Raw genomic sequence first — 20,789 nt, forward strand, 5'->3', positions numbered from 1 at the left:
CCCCATGAAATGAGGAGCCCGTAAGGTACCCCATTTTTCATGCCATGGTCCTTCTGTCTCTAGGCAAGAAGACAGAGCCTTTGGTGGGAAGGATCCTGATCTCCTGTGGAAGACCAGCTTGCATATAGGCATGGTAGCTGTTTCCTCATTAGTACTGTTAGAAATAAATTTCTCAACCTAGGGCTGCCAGGAGACATCTGGACAGGTTCTCTGAAGCCCAACATGCTCCACCCCATTCTAAGACAGTTCTGGGAGATGCTCAGCAGAGACCTACCGTGCCGTCCTTGGGGACTTTCATCTTCCACACGCCACCCTTTGCATTACTCTCCTCCTCCCTACATCAAAGAATAACATTTAATGTTTCACTCCATGATGAGGGGGTATTGCCTTTTCCATTTAGTTTAACAATAGCTGATAGGAAAAACAAAAGTGCACAGATATTTTTCAGTAAATATTCACCAGCCTTATGATTGAGAACAAAAGTAGAAGAATGAAAAAGGAAGGGAATGGAGATGAGGAGAGGGGGCAACATGGAATGAACTGTGGCGGGGACGAAGGTGGGTGCAGGGATACAAGGTTCTCATTCTCAAGGAGATGGTACCCAGTGCCTCCTTGACTCCCTGGGGATGGACAACTGATGTACCAGCTTTGCAGGTGTGAAGATCTACACATTCTAGAGCACATTCCTATTATTGTCTCATTTAATTCACATGGAAACTTGCGTCGCAGCTTTACTAAGTGTTGCTGTGGCAGACCATGGTTTGATAGACACTTCCTGTCTAGAAAAAGCATCCCAATTTCCCTGTAAGAGGCCTCTGGTAGGACTGATCCCATATGTTAGCTTTAAAGACACACTAGCATCCCAGGTTTGCTCATGAGACCATTTCTTCCTCATTTCATGATTGGTCAGGGATGGAGAGCTGATCCACAGTGAGTGGGGAGCCAGTGGTGGTGCGCCCTAGATTTTATTGTGCTTGGAGAATGCGGACACTGATAAACTTGAAGCACATGTATCACAGCTCACGCTAGCAGGACTGTAGTACAGGTCTGTCACCCCAGCTATTTAGAAGGAGAAGAATGGTAAGTGCAAGGCTTAGCATTGTTACAAAGTGAGTTCAAGACCAGTTTGGGCAACTCTGTCAGACCTTGTCTTCAAAAAGGGGGCTGGGGCGGGGGGCAAGGATGTGGCTGTACTTCAATGGTAGGGTGCTTGCCTAACACAGGCTGCAAGGCTCTAGGTTCAACCCCAGTGCTTAAAAAGCCTGGAACTTGGGAGATCTATTTTCCCAGAAGCAGAAAAGCCTGACTGAAAACGCAGCCAACACTGAAAGAGCAAAGGGACATCATGGAGAGTGTCAGAGCCCAGATGAAACATGGAAAGCCAGATGTGTGGAACAGCAGCCCTAACCGTGGACTTCTTAGTCACAGGCTCCCACAAAATTCCACTTTGCTTCTGTTCGATTTACATTTCTATCATTCACTGAGAAATGAACTGAAACAGAATTTTATGTTACATGTGAGTAACTGTGAAAGGTTAAAGGATATAAAGATTTACTGGTATTAGAGGCCCCAGCCTGGACGAATTAACTGTCCAAATGCCCGCACTACTACACCAAGCAATTAAGGAAGCTACATCAGGCTCCTCTGAGAGCCTGGGCCTTGATAAGCAGGGCACACTTCTGTTATGAGGCATGCCACAAAGGAAAAGAGTCCTCATCAGGTGCCCAGCTATTTCCTGCCCACCTTGACCTCCAGGTGAACCATTGACACTTACCAAAGTGGTCGCCGCTCTCCTCTCATTAAGTGATAACTACATCTCAAAGACAAGCTGGTCACGGGAGGGATGTTATTGTATACGCTCCAGAATATCTTTAAAAGAAAAACACTTCATTTAATATACCTAGTATTGATTAACAATGTCAGTACATTATATAATTAATGTGTTAAAGAAAAATATTGATTCTCATTAAGTCCTAGCCATTTGGAGTGGACGTTTTCTCAATAGCTCTTCGAAATTTTTAATGCGGAACATTAAAATGTTGTTCCTTCTAGATGTTAGGCTAGGTTCTATTTTTTTTTAGAAAGCTACAGTTATGAAGGAAGCACTCCCAAGCAACATGGACCATAAAACCAGAAAAGTAGTAATGTACAATGCCAGGAGTGGAGTTATTTTTTTCAGATTCTTTTATTTTATGTGCTATGACTCTTCTGCTTACATGTATGTACGTGCACCATGTGCATTCCCGGTGCCGGCAGTGGTCAGAAGTCAATGTCAGATCTCCTGGAACTGAAGTTATGAATGGTTGTGAGCCATCATGTGCGTGTAGGAACGGAACTTGGGTCCTCTGCAGGAGTTGATGACCATCTCTCCAGGAATGGAACTTGGGTCCTCTGCAGGAGTTGATGACCATCTCTCCAGCCTCAAGGACTGACGCTAATAAAAGTTGTTTTCTAGTAGGAAGTTTTGTGTTTAAAATGTAGATTTCAGCTGCTCTTGTAACAAGAGCATGTGAGATGGATATGTTGATTCACTAACCTTAAAATATATAGAGCCTAGATCTTTTGTTTTTGAAGATTTGATTAGAAAGATTACAGAAAGAGTTTGTGCTCTACATTTCAACGTGATCTTACTCTAAGACCTTCATCGGGGTTTGGCGAGATGGCTCAGTGGTGAAGAACACTTGCTATTCTTGCACAGGACCTGGGTTCTGTTCTCAGCACTCACATCAGGTGGCTCACAGCCACCTGTGTGACTCCAGTTCCAGGAGTTCTGATGCCCTCTTCTGACCTCCGTGGAAATGTGAACACACATGGTACATAACCAGACAGGCAGGAGTACACATGTATGCACATATAAAACAAATTAAAAGATCCTCATGAGTTCTAATTTCATCATCAATGGAGACTCTTCATACATAAGTTGACCCTATAAAACTTGGCTTCTTGAAACTATGGGTCATGACCTCAAATGGGATTGCAAAGATACTGGTAACTGGATAAGGTTTCTAATAGGCAGCAACAAAATTAATTCAAAATTAAATGAGTAATCAGTCTGGGGTGTTTCTTGGAGCATTTGCCTGTGCTGATCATGTAACTTCACTACAGTCTTCTTTCTGAACACACGACATGTGCACTCTGCACTGGGCTTTCTGTCACAAAATGCAACACTAATGAGCAAGCCTGGGTCACCCCCACTCAGATTTGGGAAGAGTATATGCCATCACATATGATCTATTCTGTTCCTGTAGAAGCATAATGTTCAATTATGGAATATCACGACTTTTAACCCTCCCTACCATCATTCCTCAGCATGTAAATATCAAGTTAGTAGATATTTGGATTGTATTGTATTGGAACGTTTGGTTTGAGGGCTAGAGAGAGAGAATTCAGTAGTTAAGAGGACTTGTTGATTTTACAGAGGACCCAGGTTCAACTCCCAGGACTTACACGACATCTCACAACCATCTATAACTTCAGATCTACAGTATCCAATCCCCTCCTCTGCTGTGGGAGAATGCTCTTACACACTGTAAAGATTTGTCATTCATATTGATTTAATAAAATACTGATTGGCCTATTAGCTCAGACTTATTATTAACTGGCTCTTACAACTTAAGTTAACCCTTAATTCTTGTCTCTTTAGCCACATGGCTTGGTACTTTTTCTCAGTGAAGCATTCTCATCTTGCTTCCTCTGCATCTGGCTGGTGACTGACTCTCTTCCCAGAATTTCCCTAGTCTGGTTACCCTGCCTATATTTTCTGCCTGGCTACTGGCCAAACAGCATCTTATTAAACCAATATGAGTGACATCTTTATAGTGTACAAGAGCATTGTCCCACAGCACTCCTCTGACCTCTGTGGACACCAGGCACACATATGACATACACAAAGACAAAACAATGCATACATAGAAATAAAAAAATGTTTAGAATGTTTTGTTTTTAAAAACTGCTGTTTGAGTTGCTTGCTTGCATTTCACTGAAAAAAAAAAAAGAATTTTGGATTGGGATTAAGACAGCATTTCCTGTGACTTTGAAATGGTTGTGAAAACACTTTTGCCAGGCTGGAGAGATGGCTCAGCAGTTAAGAGTACTGGTTGCTCTTCCAGAGGTCTTTGAGTTCAATTCCCAGCAACCACATGGTAGTTCACAACCATCTAGAATGAGATCTGGTGCCCTCTTCTGGAGTGCAAGCATACTTGCAGGCAGAATACTGTATGTTGGAGGAAGCCGGTAGTTAGTTCCCAGCTGCTCAGCCCCCAAATAATTACACAGAAACCTTATTATTTAAGTCACTACTATCTCCATTAATCTGTGTATCGCCACGTGGCAATGGCTTACCAGCAAAGTTTCAGCATGTCTGGTGGCAGCCCCATGGTGTCTCTGTCTTTGCCCTTCTTTCTCCCAGCATACAGGCTAACTTTCCCTGCCTAGTTCTGTTCTTTCCTGCCATAGGCTCAAAGCAGTTCTTTATTCATTAGCCAATAAAAGCAACACATAGACAGAAGGACCTCCCACACCAACTGTATGCAAAATAAACAAATAAATCTTAAAAAACAACACTTTTTCCATTTTGTAGTACATGTTTATGTAAAGTGGCATTCTCAGCATTATTTTAAAAACAAATGTCTATCAACTCTGAAACATGTTGAATAAACTCTGTTCTGCAATATCAAATATTCAGCAAAGATGTATTCATTTAGATAAAAATTAAGCATTTCCATCCCATTAGTATGTATATTTGCTTTTCTCTTAAATGATATACACACATATGTGCCAAATAATTGTTTTAAGATAAATAGTCTTATGATCCATTATCAGTAATTTTTAAATGCACATACTTAGTTTATATTCCTATGTACCCATGTCCACATAAACCTCTGTCAGATCCAAAGGTTCAAGAGTGGAGACAGTTCTAAAACACATGCATTCTCAAAGGCAAGGGTCTTGCTAACAGATACTCTCCAGGCATGGTACTTAGCAGAGCCTTTAGAGTGATTACCAAACCACATTTCCCGTACAGCAGTACAGCAGACTCTGCCAGGAAGAAGTCTGTAGTACTTTGCCTGGGGCTACGGGTATAAAGGAAGGCGAGAGGAAGGATATCAGATCCTGCCCTTTTCCCTTGCTCTTCCTAGAGGGATCAGAGAACAGCTCAGCAGCCAGGCCATAAGGTACCAAAATGTAGTATATATGGACTTCAAGTCTGTGTCTTTTCTACGGCAGTCCTCTGGCCTTCATACATACACATGCACAAACACACACAGGTGGATGACCGGCAGTGATGGTAATGATGGATGGGGAAAAAAAAATCAAAGGCTTTATATAAAGTAAGTGTTGGGAGACTGATCAGCAGGGAATCCACTTCAAAAGTCTTCTACTTAAATGGTGCTAATTTAGGCAATCACAAAATTAGCATGGTGTGGCAGTAGATCCTCTACCAGACTGGTGTCCCTGTGGAGGGGCTGATGCCCTCTCTGTTTCCGCAAAGTAAAGTCTCCTCAACACCTTGGCTTCTGCCCGTGCTGGTACCATGAGTAGGCAGAGCTGGAACTTGATCCCCAAGGCCCTAAGTTTTAAAAACTACTAAGCCCTTTTCTTTGACGATACTACTATGTGTTTTGTGCATATCTCTCTCCAGTCTTAGGAATCACAGACAAGTCATGTGTAGAGTTACAAGAGGAGGGATGCCTGTTGACAGTGTCTTCCAGTCAGTCAGATGCCCTTACCTCCACATAATTTGGTGATGTGCATAACTCTAGCCCAAGACTCTTGCTATGACACGGCAATGATCTCTGCAGAATCCATGGATAAAATGAGGCAAAACCAAAAAGCCCTGTCTAAGAACAAGTCAAGAGGATGCTGCTGACAGTAAACTTCAGCTCTGAAGGTCAACCCTTCCAAAGCTCCTCCCGACATCCCTGCCAGTCTTCTACAGCCCTGACCTTTTGCATAGCATTTGAAGTACTTAGAGAGCAACACACAGCACACATTTCTTTATCTCAAAACTGAGAAAAGGCCAAAGGACCCTGTTCAGGGTTGTAGCCTTGGGAGAATAAAAACAAGAATATCCCTGAGCTTGTTTACTTTGGCAGATCTGGCAGGAAGAAGACAGACTAGCAAGATGCAAAGGTGGACTGAACTCGGAAGCTGTTTATTGCTGTGCATGTTTGTCCTTGAACGCACAATGGGAGTAAACGATCCAGGTAGGCCTGTGGGAAGGGACCCACTTAGAGAGCACATGGCACTGAACAGCTGCCTTCCTGTTGTGGCAAACTTTTCTCCTCTGTTGTCTACTTGTTGGTATGTCTGCCAGAGAAGGAGCTTGAGGGAGGAACCAGCAATGCACACTCCTGGAACCCTGCTCTTCCCTTCAGGAAGCAAAGGACTGACGCAGGGCAAGTTTAATGATTCACGATGACTGTCTCAGTAACACCGAAATGTTACTACAGGTTCGACTTTGCAAGTAGATTTCCAGAGGCCCCAGGTTTATAATTAATCCTCTTCAGCCTTTAAGAGGGCACTAAAGTACAGCTAAGCACAATGCTTCTTAATGATGGTTAAGTGCTCTCCGACCCCACAAAGTGCGACGATTACCCAAGGGCTAGCACAGGTGTTGATGCTGGTACCATTCATTCAGTCAGCATTTGGAGACTCCACTGTATGCCTGCCTGTGTCCTGCACTGGGATGGAACTAAGTTAATGTGGAAGGACAGCTCTGGCATGCAGGTCACTCACTGGCTTTTGGCATCACTGTTGCTCTCCTTGAGGAGGGGAGGCAGGTCAGACCCTTGTCCAGTAAAGTCTAACATCTGGATTTATGATATTGCTTCTCAGAAAAGGTCACACAGGCATCAAAAGCCCACACCCCCTGCACGCACAGTAGAAGTTCCACATAGCTACCTCCTCGGGTGATTCAACAACAGTTCACTAAAAGCAAGTGTGAGGTCTACATAAAAACGCAAGACATGTTCGGACATCAAATATGGAGGGCAGACCCGTGAGAGATTTTTTTGCTTGGTTTGAAATATGTGAATCCACTTCTAGTCCAGACTTTTGAGGTGGGGAGACACATGTTTAATCTGGGCCACACCTTCTGCTAGAAGTTCATATATGAGCATGGAAGAAGGAAGTTTTTGCTCTTTGCCTTGTGAGCCCGCCCATTTTTTCACTGGCATTAGAATCTACTTCTTTGGGATTCCAGCATATCCTGAAGACCAGCTGAGACATCTGGCCTTGTGGACTGAGCAACTACCGGATTCTTGTATTTTCCATTCACAGCCAGTCGTTGTTGGATAGCTGGACTGCAGCCTGGAAGTCATTCCAATAAATCCTCTGCGCGCGTGTGTGTGCGCACGCGCGCGCGCACACACACACACACACACAGAATGAGGGGGGGAATTCATTTTATATGTTCTGTTACTCTAGAGAACTCTGACTAATACAAGAGGGAATGAGGAAATAAAGGAAAGGGGGAAACAGGAAGAGAGGGAGGGGGAGGAAAAGAGGAGTAAGGGAAAGTTCAGTAGAGAAGGGAGCAAGTGAGAGAGGAAGAGAGAGAGGAGGGGGAGGGAGGAAAGGAGAGAAGGAATAAGAGAAAAAAGGGGAGGCGGAAAAGGGGAGAGGAGAAAAGAATGAGAAAGGGGAGAGGGGAATCAGTGAGGCTTTCTTCCATGTCACAGCATGTATGGTGGGAAGTGTTTGGAGACAGTGAACAAATGGATCTCTAGTCACCAGGGCTCCCTACCTTCCGAGTCCAGGACACTGGAGAGAGCCAGGGCTAGGAACTCAGCCTCTTTGGCTGGATGTTTTTAACTCAGCAGACCCCAGGCTGAAAGCAGAGAGCTGCTGGTTTGTAAAAGATCACACTGCAGACAGAAGGCTTTGTTGACTTAGTCTGAGCTGAGGAGAGAAGAGTGGAGTCTGAACCTTGAGGAGGTGGGAGAAAGCCAGAGTCTGGGGAAACCCCAAGCAGAGCAGTGTACACCTCTTTTCTAGACATGGTCCACAATGCTGAAGTTCCTGATGAAGGTGGAAAGGACAGGAAAGACGGCATACCAGCTAGGGAACTGGATTATTAAAATAATCTTTAAGATTTATTTTATGTGCACTGGTGTTTTGCCTATATGTATGTCTATGTACCACACAAGTGTAAAGACCACAGAAGCCAAAAGAGAACATCAGAACCCCTTGGAATTGGAGTTACAGAGGGTTGTGAGCTGCTATGTAGATGCTAGGAATTGAACCCAGGTCCTCTGGAAGAGCAGCCAGTGTTCTTACCCACTGAACAGCTCTCTAGACCAGGGGGTATTCTTGCTTCAGGGGATTGCCACAACCTCAAAACTCTTCTTGTTCTGGGAAGGTAAAGTGAAGGTAGACAACATTCCTAACTGCCCTCCATCCCTCCACACTCTGGAGCAGGAGATTGCTAGAAAGCGTATGGGACCTATGCTGGTCAGTGGGACCTAAAGTCTGGATGTAAGTATAGAGGCCATCAGGACCTGAGGCCACGGCAGGGCCAAAGGTAGTGGGTAGCTGACCCGTGCCGGGGTGCTTCTACAGCTCAGAGTTAAAGGAGAAAAGGCAGACAGGCACCCCCAAAAGATTTAACTTTGGAATATTCCACGTTTTACATCGGAAATGACTAAATTATTTGTAGTTTGTAATATGAAATCTCATTCACTTTCTAGCCCCTACCCCTTTTTAACACACACAATGAGCTCTAGTCTCAGAAGCAAGCACAGGACCATGAGCAAGCTGACTTGTTTCTAGTTCTGGGTTGTGCCTACAGATGTTGATTTCACCAGACATACAGAATATAAAGTGAATGATAAGTGAAGAACCCTCTTACAATGACATTGAGTTTGCATCAGCGGTACCGCAAGCAAAATCGGCTTCAAGTCCGTGTCCTGTTTTCCCAGTCAGATGTCTCTCTTCCTTCATGGGGCTCAAGATACTCCTATGACAGGACGCACCATTGGCTGCCCTGTGATGGACCAATCTCTCCCATCGACCCCATCAACCCTGACTCAGGAAACCTCTGTACTGGAATAGTCTTTGTTCCTCGGGCTTTGGAAAGCAATCTGCTGCCCTGATTAAATGACCTTCAATAGCACAGCACAATCAGGTAGCCTGACTTCCAGATAAGGGACATGCACCGCTATGTTAATAAAAATTAATACATGTATGTGTGGGTTTGTATGCACTCATGTGTGTGTGCCCACACCCACCACATATGGAGATCTGGAGGTCAGAGGACAACTGTGGGAGCTGGTTCTCTCCCTCTACCATGTGGGCTTTGGGGATTGAATTTAGGTGGTCAGGCTTGGTGACAGGGGCCTTTACCTGCTGAGCCATCTCCCAGGCACATATGCTCCAGCTATTACAGTATTTTTTTCAACTTTAGTGGGAAACACACACAGTATATATCTTATATATATTACAATATATATAATATATATATTATACAATATATATAATATATATAGTAATATATATATTACAAAGATGTCTGGCTATGATGAATGATATAGAAATTCCACTTTTAGAAGAAACACACAGTTCCTGTTCTCTGAAAATTTCAGTTCTAAGTCATCTATGGGATGTCCTGGGTAGGACACAGGAGAGGTGAGGCCAGAGAGGCGATTCATGAAGGTGATAACACGAACTACCATGGTCTGGGGTGGATACTATAAAAGAGTGCTTCCAGAGGTGGAGTCAAAAGTCTATAGGCAGGCAATGCTGAGAAACACGTGCTCCAAGCCAGCCCTCTTGTGCAATCCACACTGGATGGGGAGCTCTGGCATTGCCCCAGTGTAGGCTGGGCAAGTTCAGAAGGCATGTTCTGTTCTGAATTTGCTCGCTGAGGATGCAGAGATATGAGAGAAACCTGTCTAGGTTCAAACAGTGGGAAACACATTGAAATGAAAAGTGGAATGTTCTAAGGAAGACAGGAAAGCAGCTGATAAATTTAACTCTCAGCAGAGAAGTCCTGTGGCTGCAGCGAGCGTTCCGGGCAGAGGTCATGGCATCCTCTGGGTGCCTCTCCTGCTCCTTTTCTGACACAGGGAAAGGAAAACAAAGCTGACGCAGAAGCAGAAGGACTTCCGGCCTCAGAGTCCATGAGCTGCTGCTTCCATGGCAATTTTGGATCATGTGACTCAGTTTCCCTGGGATAGTAATCTTCTACTACTCATCCCCCACCCCTGCTATGAAAGTTGGATTTGCAGAACATCCTCAGCACAATAGAAGAGGTTATAGCTGATGTTAAGTCATGATTCATAGCATGTGGTTCGGGGACACATATCCTTAGGCAAGTGTTTAAATAAATGCTATGGGAATTTAAACACACAGTCAGGGAAAAAAGAAAGCAAGAGGAAAGCCTGTCCTCATGCACTCAAATGCTCTTGCCCCTGCTATTCCTTAAGCACCAAGGACCATTCCCGAGATGCTAAAGACAACCACAGCTGAGTTACCAAAAGTTACGGACAAGTCAAATTTGTTTTCATAAATAATAATAATATAAAAGGCTTTAGTGGTGTCTTCTGAGAGTATCCACCTGGCATGCGTGACTGTGAAGCTGTGCCTATAATATTCCTACATGAACAGAGGGGTGTTTGCATGAGGCTGTGGCGCAGGAGATGGGTGGTAACACAGTGTGCTACTGGCCTCGGCCACTTACTGGGCATTTTCACCTTAGAGTTCCATGCTCACCGCAGCATGATAAAATCTGTCACGATTGGTCTTGCTTTAGAGATGAGGAAATAAGATGTACAGAGGCTTAAAAAAGAAATAAAAATGTGCACATGTTGCTGAGTGTCAGCTACGGCACTCAGACAATTTGACTTCTCTGCAGCCCACACCCTAGCTGGCAAAGGGACAGATCCCAGTACCCTAGTAACACCTGGCAACATGCTGTGAGGGGCCTATAAACCCAAGCCCTGCAGAGAGCTGCATCCGGTCCCACCCTCAGTCATCCTGAGGGAACAGACACCAATCTCATGTTAGTTGTACAAATAAGGAACTTGAGGTGTTTCACAACCTCCTTTTCACTGATGTCCCCTCACGAAGGAACCCTTTCTAAATCAGCCCTGAGAAAACTTTCAAACCACAGGGAAACCCTGAGCTTATCTGTAGACAGCACACGTCTGTGCTTCATACACAGATTAAGGGTTGGGCCTGGACCTCCCAAGAACTACATTTTGTCCCATTGAGAATGTGCAGCCGCCGCTGGGTACAGCTGAGTGAGAACAGTGCACAGAGGAGAAAAATTGTGCGTACATTCATTCCTCATTCATTCATTCCACCCTGCAGCACTGGCCGCATGAAAAGAGGTCAGATAGAGCAGAGAATGAACGGGACTGCATGCTTCCACCTGACTCAAGTCCGGGCTCAGCAGAACCGGAGTGCCGGCTGCAGCTGGAGCAGAGTCTGGTGGGAAGAGGGTGAACAGGGGAAGCGTACGTGCACCTTACGTTTCAAAAGTCTAAACTTGGAAAATCTGCATCCTGCCTGTTCTATCTCAGTACAACAGAGCAAACTGTCCCCTGCTGTGTGTCAGTCCCTGGTCCTTAAATTGGTCCCTGGCAGATCCAAACCTTGCTGCATATACTGTTACCAATACTGTTACCATGCTGTGGTGGGAAGACCACATTAGTCTCCTGGGAGATCCCGCACCCCGTTCTAAGGCTCTCACTTCACAAAAGAGAGGAGAAAGGAGGAATCCCTCAAAATTCCCGCAGGGGTTAAGAACTTCCTCAGGCAGGCAGGCTTTAAAATCAAGTGCTCTGCAGTTTATAAAGAGGCTCCTGGGAAGAGTTCACCAAACAGAAGCAAAGCGGAAGTTCTCCCGGAGACTGGGGGCGGGGCTCTCTCCACGTTATCACCGAATGGGCTACTCTAGAGCAACACTGTTAGTTTCTTTTTCACATATTCGCCACTTTCCCAAGAAGATAAGAAATGGTCTGTGTTTGGGGGGGGAGGGGTGTCCTTACACCATTTTGCTGTGTTCACAGGGACCACTCACGCTGCTTACCACCCGGAACCTGGGGCTGTGTGAGTATGAAAGCGCAGTTGTTAAACCCGATGCAGGCAGCAAGGGCTGAAAGGAAAAGGGAAGTCTGTGCCTGCTCTGCACGGGACACAATCAGTATGCCTATCCAATAGAATTACAAGATGTGACGAAATTTAGGACACAAGGGGGAAACATGCTTTTAAACTGTGCCTTGTAGAACATCCAGGACATGTAAGCCAGCATGGCTATGATGTAGCCTTGAGAGCCTTGTATCTGCAACTAGAAAGGGCACCAAGGAAAGAAACTTGGTGGAATTTCTTTAGGAATTAACAGAAAATGGGATTAACAGAGTAAAACGGGTTTTGAAAACTGTCTTTAGGGGTAGAACATGAAAGAACAAGTCTGGGGAAATGGCTAAACCAATCTTATAAAGGTTTGATCCCAGCACTCATATTTTGTTTGTTTGTTTTTCAAGGCTTCTCTGTGTAGCCCTGGCTATCTTGGAACTTGATCTGTAGACCAGACTGGTCTTGAACTCTCAGAGATCCACCTGCCTCTGCCTCCCGAGTGCTGGGATTCAAGGCGTGCGCCACCATGCCTGGCTCACCAGCACTAATATTTAAAAAGGCAGGTGTCGTGGGGCCCACCTCTACTCACAGTAATGGTGAGCTGGGGGTTGAAACAACTGGGTCTCTGCCACGTGGCCTAATCTTGGCAAGTTCTAAGTCAATTAAAGACCCTTTGAGGAATGACATCTAAGGTTAGATTCTGACCTTCCCATGAGTGCACACGCGTGCGCAGGAATGCATACTACACAGGAAAAGACAGAGGGAGGAGGAAGGAGAAGGACAGAGATGAACAGACAGACATACACAGAGACACACACCAGTGTCAGAGACTGAGAGAGGTCAAATAGAACTAAGGACTTGTTGCGGGGGGGGGGGGCGGTCTCTTGAACATCAAATATCCTACCAAATACAGTGAAGACATGGTCATACTCAGTCTTTACAGTGACCAATGGAGGTAGATGCCACTGTCACACACCAGTTATACAGACACATAAAGGAACAGAGGCGGAATGCGGTTGACACGTAGACGTTTACAGGGCGCAAGGATGAAGGCCTTCTAAAACCTTCACCCTTATCTGCCTCTCTGCGCATCGCTGAAAGATTTCGGTGACAGAGTCTCAGTTAGGGTCAGAGAAAGCCTGCCTCTGGGGTAGATGGAGAAACAGTTGTCATGAAAATAGACCTAAAGGACAAGTCCAGGGCAGAGCTCTGAGCAAGGGCTGCCAAAGCAGCAGGAAATTTCACAGTAGGTGATGGAGTGCTATACCCCCGAGTGAGCCGGGATGTCCCTTTCCCCTCTCACCTGTACTGTTTGCACAGTGTAGAGTTTCTTCAGATTCGAGGCACACTCGGCTGCTGTGGCACCAGGGAGTGACCTAACGCCAGCAAAACAACAGAGATGCAAACAAATCCAGTCAGTGATCAGAAGACACGCCCCAATATAACCACACAGGTTTGCATCCCACACGTCTAAAGCCTCCAAACAGGACATCTGAAGATGCTGGCTAGAATTAAAACTTTGTTGTGGTTGTTGTTGTGAAGGCATGCGTTTGCTTCTTCTCCTAATAGGATTTTTATTCTGTGAAAAAAATTAAGAAAGGTACTGGACACTTTTAAACCACATAGTAAAAGGTATGAAAATATCCTATAACCATGAAGGCATTGTTCAGGACTTCAGATAAAAACCTGTCTGCTTTGCCAATGGCAATGGCAATGAGCATCCTTTTCTTCGGGGTGATCGGTTTAAAACCCTATAACCCCCTGGTCGTAAACACCCACATACCCCTGGGAAACAGAGGACTGTTCAGTTATTTTAGAGAATACTATGACCAATCAGTCTTGGCCTCACCCCTGAATTTCTTGCCTAAAATAAAACCAAACACTCAGTAGCTTCCCTAGAGCGCATGCAAGTAGCTCTTGTGAACTGTATGGCCATAATACATTAATGTCTAGTTTCTATATGTTCCACTAGATGGCAACACACTACAGGTTTATACTCTGGAAGAAAAAACATGCACTTAGACTGGCTTTCCAGTACAGTTCCTGGATTGGGGTGTGCCTATCTTTACGTAGTCAGACGTCCTGTTAGCACCACTGTTTCTCTTTCTTCCTGCTGATTTAGCAGTTTGTGCTCAAAGGCACTGGGATCCTTGTCAGCATCAGGGCCAAGATGCTACTTCAGCACACAAACAATGCTCAAAAGCCTGTGTCTGGCTGTGGGTGAGGAATCAAGGGTTGCTAAAAGGGGAAACACTCTGCTCACAATTGACATAATAAGATCTGGAATCTATAAAAGAACACCCTTCAGCAGACACTGACCCTAGTAATGACCTTAAGAGATACAGTCCCAGGGTCATCAACGTGGGACCTTTCCAGAGACTTGTTATGTACCGTATCCTAGAGATATAGAGAAGACCCACAGCAGCTCTGATACAGAGGTGATAAGATGGCAAAGACCCTGCGGCCAGGGCTCCATTGCCCACATTCTGGACCATGAGGGACCAATGAAAACTTCAGGGCTGAGGGCAATGGCTCAGAGGGGAAGTGCTTGCCCTGTAAATATGAGGACCAGAGGTCAGACCTTCAGCATCTGTGGGAAAGCCAGTGGCGGTGACAGACATCTGTAACTCTGGTACTGGGAGAGCGAGGGCAAGTGCATCCCAAGGGCTTGATGGTCAGTCATCTTGCTGAAATGGCAAACCCCAGGCTCAGTGAGAGACCACCCTATCTCAAAACATAAGGTAGAGAGCAACAGAGGAAGATATGCATCAACCTCTGGCCTTCACACATGCACATGTGGGCTTGCACAATGATATACACATAGATACATCACACAGACACAAATCAAAACATTAAAATGCATTTTTGAACATAGTTCCCTTGTCTAGAGGTCAGTAAGGAAGCAATTATGAACTACTTTAGGGGCTAGGATGTCTTATTACTCACAAGGCAGGTATATTCTAATAATCAAGTCACGAGTGTATAATTATTTCCTAACTGCAAATTTTATGACTTTATTTTTTACAAAGTAAAACCACAAGCCCAGCTGTGATGGTGCACACCTTTAATCCCAGCACTTGGGAGGCAGTTGCAGGCAGATCTTTGTGAGTTCAAGGCCAGTCTGGTCTACAGAGTGAGTTATAGGACAACCAGGACTACACATAGAAACCCTGTCTTGAAAAACTTAAGAAAAAGAAAGAAAGAAAAGCAAAACCACTACCACAAACATAATTGCCTTTTGGTATCAGGTATCACGTAGGCTGACCTTAGTGAATGGGGACAATGAGCACACAGGGACCAGCACACTGGTGAGAACAGCAGTTGCCTGGACCTCAAAGAAACCCACCAGGCAGCATGGATGGTCTGGACTGTGGTCACTACAGCATCTACTTGGACAAAGATAAATATGCTACATAAAGCAGGTTATTGCACCCATAGATTATAAAGACATTAGCGGAAAAAAAGTGAAAGTACTCAAAGTCTTTTTTTTTTTTTTTTGCCAGGCATGGACTATTTGAAAGTCTATTGCTTTTATATGAAAATCAACTGGCACTTAATCCAACTAGCTTTTCTTTGTGCAGCCTGGATGAGTGCTCTCTCCAGTACATCCAGCAAATTTATTCCCAGACCTTACAAGCACATTAGACAGGACTCCTTCCATAGCTACACTTAGGAAGCAAGCAAGTGAGAGCCTAAGGTAGGGAATGAATTCTGCAGCTTTTTACTCTGCAGCATAAAATTATATGTTTGAAATTCTCACTGGTTTTCAAAGCTACTCTCCAATTTAAAATAGCTTAGAATATTATGTGAGTATTCACTTCGGACATTATCATGTCAAATTATACAAATCAAACATGCAGGTGGTAGCTACCATTTAACTTTCAATAGTCACTGCTGGTCTCTGGGGCTCTTTTACAATCCTTGTTTCTAGTCTGGCCTCCTCCTGATACTCCGGGGAAAGAGACAATTATACAAGTCACTTAAGGTCTCTATTTCTCTGTCCAGGTAGAAGATGCTGAGTTTCCAGAGCTCAGGAGAAGCTTCTGGAAGGAGGCAATTAGGCTGTACTCACCAGTGGGAGACAGCAGAGTCGGCAGCCAGTGTGAGGTGACTCCCGCTGCTGAGTGATTCAAAGTCCTTCGGGGGCCCTATAGCTTACAGTGGTACTTACGACTATTTTACGGTGAGAACTATGGGGCTCAGGGAGGCATGGCAACTGTCCCAAGGATGCAAACATTTAACAAAACCAGGTGATGTGCTTCTGATGGCTGCTCCTCATCCCACATCACAGAGCTTCCAGGTCATGTCACAGCAATTACAAAACCTGGGTTTCATACATGCCAAGCATGTGCTCTACACTTCCTTTTCAGTGTATACACTGTGTGTGCATGGGTGTACCAGGGTATCTCCATGAATCACTCTCCACTGTAGTTTTGAAGGCAGGGTCTCTCACTAAACCTGAAGCTCACCAACTGACTAGTCTGGCTGATCAGCAAGTGTCTGGGATCCTCCTGTGTCCAGTGTGCTGCACTGGGGTTGCAGACATGGTTAGCACACCTGGCTCTTTACATGGGTGCTGGGGACCAGCACACAACTCCTCACGCCTGTATAGCAAGCACTAACTCTCTCACCCACACTTTCATTTCTAAAAGAAAACAAAAAGCTACTTTTTTTTTCCTGTTTGCATGTGTGGTGTGTGTGTGCACACATGTGCTACGCTCACCCATTTGTGCACACGTGGAGGTCAGAAGCTGATGTCAGATGTCTTCCTCTATATTTCTCCACTTTTATTTATTTATTTTTCTGAAACAGAGTCCTTCACTGAACTTGGAGATTGCTGTTGGGGCTACATTAGTTGGTCAGCAAATCTCCAGAGTTCTCCTGTCTCAGTTCTCCAGTGCTGGTGAGGGGTTAGTGGCAGGGGCTTACAAGCACACTGTGCCTGGCATTCACCTGGGTGTTGAAGATCTAAGCTCAGATCCTCATGGTGCACAGCAAGCGCTTTAGCCACTGAGCCAGCCCCTCGGCCCTATTCATATAGTGTCATTTCCTAAGGGATCTTGGTGTGTTCTCAACACGGCCATTACTTTTGCTTAATCTTATTTTTAATTCAAAAGTATATCTGAATTAGAAGACATGGTTTAAAACAGTCTTTCCAATGAAGTGGGGTAGGAAAGGTCCTCATGACACTCAACAGGAACATCAATGGCCATAGCCTTCCTCTCATAGGCTAAGAACTAGATACCAATGCATCGGGGCTAGGAGGAAATGTCAGGCTCCACAGGAACTCAGTGTGGGAATTACAATGAAAACTATCCCTGTTTGAAGTAACTGGTGGCACTCTTTGCGGGTGAAGTGAGGGAACCTTGAGGAGGAAGATCCTTGCTGGATAGAAGTACATCACTGGGGGTGGGCTTTGAAAGCTTATTGCCTTGTCCATCTCCTGTTCTCTCTGTTCCCTGTGTGCAGATGGAATGGGATCGGCCAGCTTTTTACTCCTGTGGCCATGCAATGCCTTTCCCTGCTGTGATGGACTCTAGCTTCCCAGGAACCCTAAGCAAAAAACAAACCCCTTCTCCACCAGGTTACACTTGATCATGGTGTTTGACCTCAGCAACTGTAAAGTAGACAGTCAGGTTCCTGGTTACTTCATGAAGGAAGTTGTGGCTCTCATCTGATGGGTCTCATCTAGCTGCTGGGTGGTTTTATAAGTATCTGTCTTGCATACTAATACAACAGCATTGTCAGGGCTGTGTTAGCTTGGTTGGTCCGTGCAGGTTTGCTGTTCTAGTCACCAAACTTGCTCCCAATAGTCACTAAAACAACTGCTGTGTCTCAACCTCACCCCTGAACCTAAGGCTTCCTTAGCAAGCAAGATTGAGCCACAGTCACAGAGCCCATTTTAGAAGGACAAAGCAGCCAAGGTTTTCAAGTGACCTGCCTCGTAAGCAGGTCAACATGCACTGGATTTGCTGATTTAAGGTGTCTCATCTGCTGTCATCTACTGTGACTGCTTTTCCCCCCTTCGTTACTGAGGACTGAACCCAGAGCCTCACACAAACTCGGCAACTGGGTTATATCCTCAGCACTGTTTTGTTTGTCAGTGCAGACTGAGTTAGGCTACTGCCACATCAGCAACTGAAGGGCAAAGATGTACATAATAGGCTTCAAATAAGACATTCTTACCCAAACCAACCACATATGCAACATCCATCTTTATTGTATCTTTTACCTACCAATATCAAAGATCCCTTTCTCTGTACAGAATACTATGATACTACTAATCGAAGCCCTCTGCCTGCAGACTAGGGTGTTCATCTGGAACAGCAGTGACCCAGACAAAGGCAACACTGGGAGGCATTTTGTGTTGCTACAAATAAAGAGGTGAACCTGCCATAATGCACAAGATACAATGCCTCACAATCTAGAAGCTTCTGGCTCAAAATACGTAGTGTAGAAAGCCCTGATGTAGACATGGAAGAGTCTTGGAGAATTTAAGAGTTAATCACACTACAAAGATTCATTACTACCTCTTTTGGAACTGAGGACAGTGGTGATCAATCTAGGCAAAGCCCTTGTCCCGTGGCAAATACGTTTTACAGACGGCACCTCTGTTTTCTGAATCCCCCAACCTCACCCCCAAGCTCCTGGAAGCACAGAAACAAAGTAGAGATCTGTTTTATTTTCCCAGGAGAGGAGAGGGGAAAGAAACCTGACAAGGGAGTACAGACACCAACTGTGGTCATTCCCAGCAGACCACAGATGTGGACCATCACACAACCTAGGATCAGGCCTGTATTCCAGTTCTCTGCAATCTACAGGATAGAGAGATTAATGCCCAGGAATCGGACTCCGCATTTTGAATTGTTCTATCCAAGTTCTATCTGTTTGTCCTCTACATAACAGCTGTGATGCAATCCCAGCCTCCTTTTATTGATCATGTATGAGCTCTGATTCGTAACGCAATTCTGCTAGATTGGCATCACGACCTATACTTATGAAGCAGGAAACAGAGATTCTGCATGCTCGTTTTGAAGCGGCAGATCTGGATCTTTCATCTGCTGTCTCTAAAGCCACGGCCTTCCTGACTTCCTCCTAGGACGACACTATCTCAACAGAGACTGAGACATCACTGACAGCACAGTGACCCGCAGAGCAGGTGTTGTGGCAAACCCCTCGCTCCTCCTACGTAACTGCTCCTGCCTGTTCTCTGTCCTTTGCTAAGGGACGGGCATAGGAGGAAGACAACACACCCAACAAAGGCCCGGAGAGGAAAATTATAGAGACTAATTACCCCCATAATCAACAGCTCCCAGGTCGAGCCCAGTTCTGCCACTAGCCTCATCCTCCACTTTTTCCCTCTAGAAATAGCCTGTACCTACTGCTTTTCTGCCTGGATACATGAGTTAGTGCTGGCAGAAGTCTCTTACACAGTGTGTCTAAAATACATCTAATCTGCAGTAGTTAACTGATGTCACCCTCTGAAGAGATAGAGACAGAACATGACAGATGATGAGAAAGTCACCAATTCAGAGATACCAACCAAAAATAGGGAAAAGGCCACACAAATAGTGGAGAGCCTCTTGTGTCCGCCGGCAGAGAGGACACCCACCAGACTCTCCCAGCCTTAGGCTGCAGCCATGGCTGTCCCCTTGTGAACTTAGTTAATTAAGAAACTATTGGTTAAGGCAGAAGGGACCTGGGGCCTGCCAAGTCAATGATTAATGTGAAGATGTCAGAGAGCTGTTTGTGTTACTTAAGACCAAATTTCAAGCTCCCTTTTTCTATTACTCCCGTGTCTCTGATTTAGCAGGATAACACAGAGGGATCTTAAGATTCTGTTTTATAAAACTGGTGGAGAAAGCCTTTTCTCACTTGGCGTCAGGAAGATGCAGGGAACTCAGTAATACAAGATCAGCTGTTCTTAGATGGTTCCCAGGCACCAGAGCACCACTGGCATACAAGATTTTAATAAGCTACTTACAAACCACATTTACTCATTAAAACAGATGCCTGGGACTCCTCACAAGAACACGCTCCCCTCACTGACGTCTCCGCTGTCTGAAATCCCGTTGTCCTCTTTATTTCTTTACGAGTTACATGTGCCAGTCACTGAGGAGATGATGACATGTCTTCTGTACATGCACGTCACGCTCCGCCTCCACTTTGCAGATAAGATCACTAAGGCTGGGCTGGTATAGGAGCTCACTAAATGACACACAGCTGGCAGTGGCAGAACTGAGACTTGAGCCACAGCTGGCTGACATCTTGAGTCGTGAAGAACCCACCTTGCATCGAGCACAGCCCCAACTGCCACACCTTGCAATCCTGACCTGGACATCCCAGATGAAAACTCTCAGTGAAGGTGCACTGTGATATTTTGCTTGTGCTGTTAACAAGGAAAGCTTTTCTGCAGATCGGAGTGCGGAGCTAGTCACACTAGTTAGCCATAGAGGCCAGGCAGTGGTGGCATACACTTTTAATCTCAGCACTCAGGAGACAGAGGCAGACAGATCTCTGTGAGTTCAAGGCCACCCTGGGCTACAGAGAATGAATCAATCTAAAAGAGGAACAGAGCTCACACCTTTTATGCTAGCACTAGGGAGGTGGAGACTGATGTGGCCGGGCAGAGACAGAGTTCAGTGCATTCAGCCTGAGGATCTGGAGAGCTCGGTAGGATCTTGCCCATTTTGGCTTAAGGATTCGGA

The 20,789-nt window shown here is 45.3% G+C and overlaps 1 protein-coding gene across 4 annotated transcripts in view; it reads right to left on the reverse strand.

Moving 5' to 3' along the window:
• The window catches only part of Eif4e3 (eukaryotic translation initiation factor 4E family member 3), a 73,508-nt gene that overhangs the window by 17,339 nt on the left and 35,380 nt on the right, over positions 1-20,789 (reverse strand). For all 4 annotated transcript variants that reach the window (XM_050149396.1, XM_050149398.1, XM_050149397.1 and 1 more), the window contains 3 exons: positions 13,385-13,457; positions 1,775-1,869; positions 275-335 (listed from right to left, as the gene is read on the reverse strand). In XM_050149396.1, the coding sequence (XP_050005353.1) occupies positions 275-335; positions 1,775-1,869; positions 13,385-13,457 (229 nt within the window). The remainder of the gene's footprint in view (positions 1-274; positions 336-1,774; positions 1,870-13,384; positions 13,458-20,789) is intronic.

This window comes from Alexandromys fortis, unplaced genomic scaffold (genome assembly GCF_014885135.2).
Source record: "Alexandromys fortis isolate MF-2015 unplaced genomic scaffold, M_Fortis_MF-2015_v1.1 scaffold_48, whole genome shotgun sequence".
Lineage (NCBI taxonomy): Eukaryota > Metazoa > Chordata > Mammalia > Rodentia > Cricetidae > Alexandromys > Alexandromys fortis.